Source organism: Amphimedon queenslandica, unplaced genomic scaffold (assembly GCF_000090795.2).
Source record: "Amphimedon queenslandica unplaced genomic scaffold, v1.1 AMPQUscaffold_8593_Cont19463, whole genome shotgun sequence".
Lineage (NCBI taxonomy): Eukaryota > Metazoa > Porifera > Demospongiae > Haplosclerida > Niphatidae > Amphimedon > Amphimedon queenslandica.
In genome coordinates, this window is record NW_003551130.1 from 1 (window position 1) to 2,407 (window position 2,407).

The 2,407-nt window shown below is 35.6% G+C and overlaps 1 protein-coding gene across 1 annotated transcript; it reads right to left on the reverse strand.

The window, feature by feature from the left end:
* Positions 1-36: 36 nt before the first annotated feature.
* Positions 37-1,561, reverse strand: LOC105315712 (ankyrin repeat and LEM domain-containing protein 1-like). The gene is made up of 3 exons (XM_011410449.2): positions 1,419-1,561; positions 375-1,363; positions 37-320 (listed from the first exon to the last, which is right to left on the reverse strand). The coding sequence occupies exons 1-3, from the start codon at positions 1,481-1,483 to the stop codon at positions 37-39; spliced, it is 1,338 nt and encodes a 445-aa protein (XP_011408751.2). The 5' UTR covers positions 1,484-1,561.
* Between the last annotated feature and the right edge of the window lie 846 nt (positions 1,562-2,407).

Below are 2,407 nucleotides of genomic sequence, written 5' to 3' on the forward strand. Positions count from 1 at the left end.
ATATAATGCTCAATGCTTATATGTACATTACAATAATTAGCTTACTGCAGTTTTAGTTTTGAGTTGTTTTGCATCTTTTAAGTGCTGCATTGAGCGTGCATTCTTCCCTTTACCAATGTAGAATATTGATTCTACAAACTCATTGAACTGAATGCTAGCAGTTGATGATGAAAGCATTACAGGGTCTAATAGCATGTAATTGAAATATGTTTTTGATTGACTTGGAGCTCTGAATTCAGCAAATACAGTCTTCTCATCTTTTTGAAGGCATGGCATATCAATAGTGCCATTAAGACACAGAGCAAGCTCATACTTAAAGCCTAAATATTATAGCAATAATACTAATAATAATAATAACAATAATAGTTTCTTGCCTTTGTATCCTTTGTTGCCAGCTGGTTGTGTCCCATCCAGTATCTTTTGCAAATAAGAAATGTAAGCATTTCTTGTTGCACTTGTTATAGGGCCAGGCTCTTCACCTAACGATTCAAGCTTTTGCTTTAATTGTTCATTTGTTAATGATGACAATACTGCTCTCTCCTGCTCTTGCTTCTGTAAACACGCTTCTTCTTCATTTTCAGTGGCTTCATTTTCTGCTTCTTCTCTACTTTCTTCCTCTGCTTCTTCCTCCTCTAAGTCCTCTTTCTCCAGTCTCAAACTTGACATTTTCTGTACAATAGATTTATCTGGTGTACCATCATAGATGACAGCATTCTCAATATCTGTTATATCAAATGGAAGAGTCTCATCAATATCAACTGCTTCAGCATTAGACTTATTCCTCAAGCAAGACGTCTCATTATTTTTCGCTTTGTTAGCAGTTGGCAATGAAAATAAGTCATCAGCAGGTGTGCCGCTATCTTCAATATTGGATACTAAAAGACTAATGTCAAATGGTAAAGTGCTGTCTTGATCAATGCCACTAGAAATTGTTCCGTTACTATCCTCAAAGTTTTTACTAGCAGATCCCATTACTATTTTTACAAACGTCTCGCATACGCTCACTTCTTCTCTCTCTTTATCTCCTATTCCATTTAGCATTGCTAGTATATCATAGTGTCCTTCCTCCATTGCATAATCAGCAGGAGTCATGCATTCAGTGTCAATGATGGTAGGATCAGCACCTTCTGCTAACAATACTCTCACTCCATCAGCAGACCCATTCATTGCTGCTACATGTAATGGAGTATAGCCATCAGTAAGAGTACGGGAATTGATGTCTGCACCAGCTGAAATGAGTATAGAGGCTATCCTGGGGCTCGAGTTAGCTGCTAAGTGAAGGAGACTTGTGCCATCTTCATCACTAACAGAAGCATCAATTGAGTTTTGAGAAAGAAACTCTTCCAGGAGCGTCTCAGCTACTCTAAAAATAATAAAGATAAAATCTATGTCACTTTTCCTGCTTGCTGAGTGCCTACTTCTCTTCTCCATTGAGCACTGCTTCAGTTAAGAGCAAGAATGTGTTGTCCTTTCTTACTGCCATTATTTTTGCCACCACAAGATTCAAATTAATTGATCATGAATAATTCATCTAATTATGTTTGTATGAATATTTTTTTCTCATGAATATTTCCACCTCATTAAAGATCAACTCCACCTCGAGGCTCGAGCTCCTCCTCAAAAGCAAAAGAACAACATGAAGAAAGTTGATAGAACAGTTATTTTACCATTGAGCAAGAAGAGACCCAGGAGGGGGCCGATCTCCATCATTAGGGAGCATTACTTAAGAGATGACATACCCTGTCGCATGAAACAATGTGGAATATGTGATCAGACACTGTCTGACAGTAAGAAATTATGACAAGATTTATGATTTTTGATTCTTAATGATTATTATAAAGCTCAATGCATGTTGACTGAAGATTTATCTCATTATTTGTTGCCTGATGTCAATGTTGTTGAAAGATTTCATGAAGTGCTGGAGTACCCAACATTAAGAGGTGTCATCGTCACTCAGACTGCATCAGATAATGTGAGAAAAATAAAATAGTCTGTGAAATTTTTTTGCATAAATCAGTCATACATGGGGAGGCGCAAACAAAAGCCTGTTTAGCAAAAATGGCAATACAAGAATTCTCCGTTTTTATAACATTTAATGATGCATATAATTGTGCTTATGTTGTGTCAACATTATGAGTAGATTCCAATTAAAATTATGTTGCTGAAAATCTGGGCAAAAACCCTGTACTCTAATAGTACAGGGTATTTTGTAAAAAAAATCAAAAGGAGAGAATTCTTCATTTTTATAATTTTTGATACATATACATGTACTTATGTTGTGTAGAAAGTTTAAACTGATTCCAATCAAGTTTCTATTTTTACAATTTTTTTTTAATTTGCTCCAAATTTGGGCCAAAGTCTTTGTGTTATAGTACAAAAATTTTGGCCAAATTTTATCAACATGGCT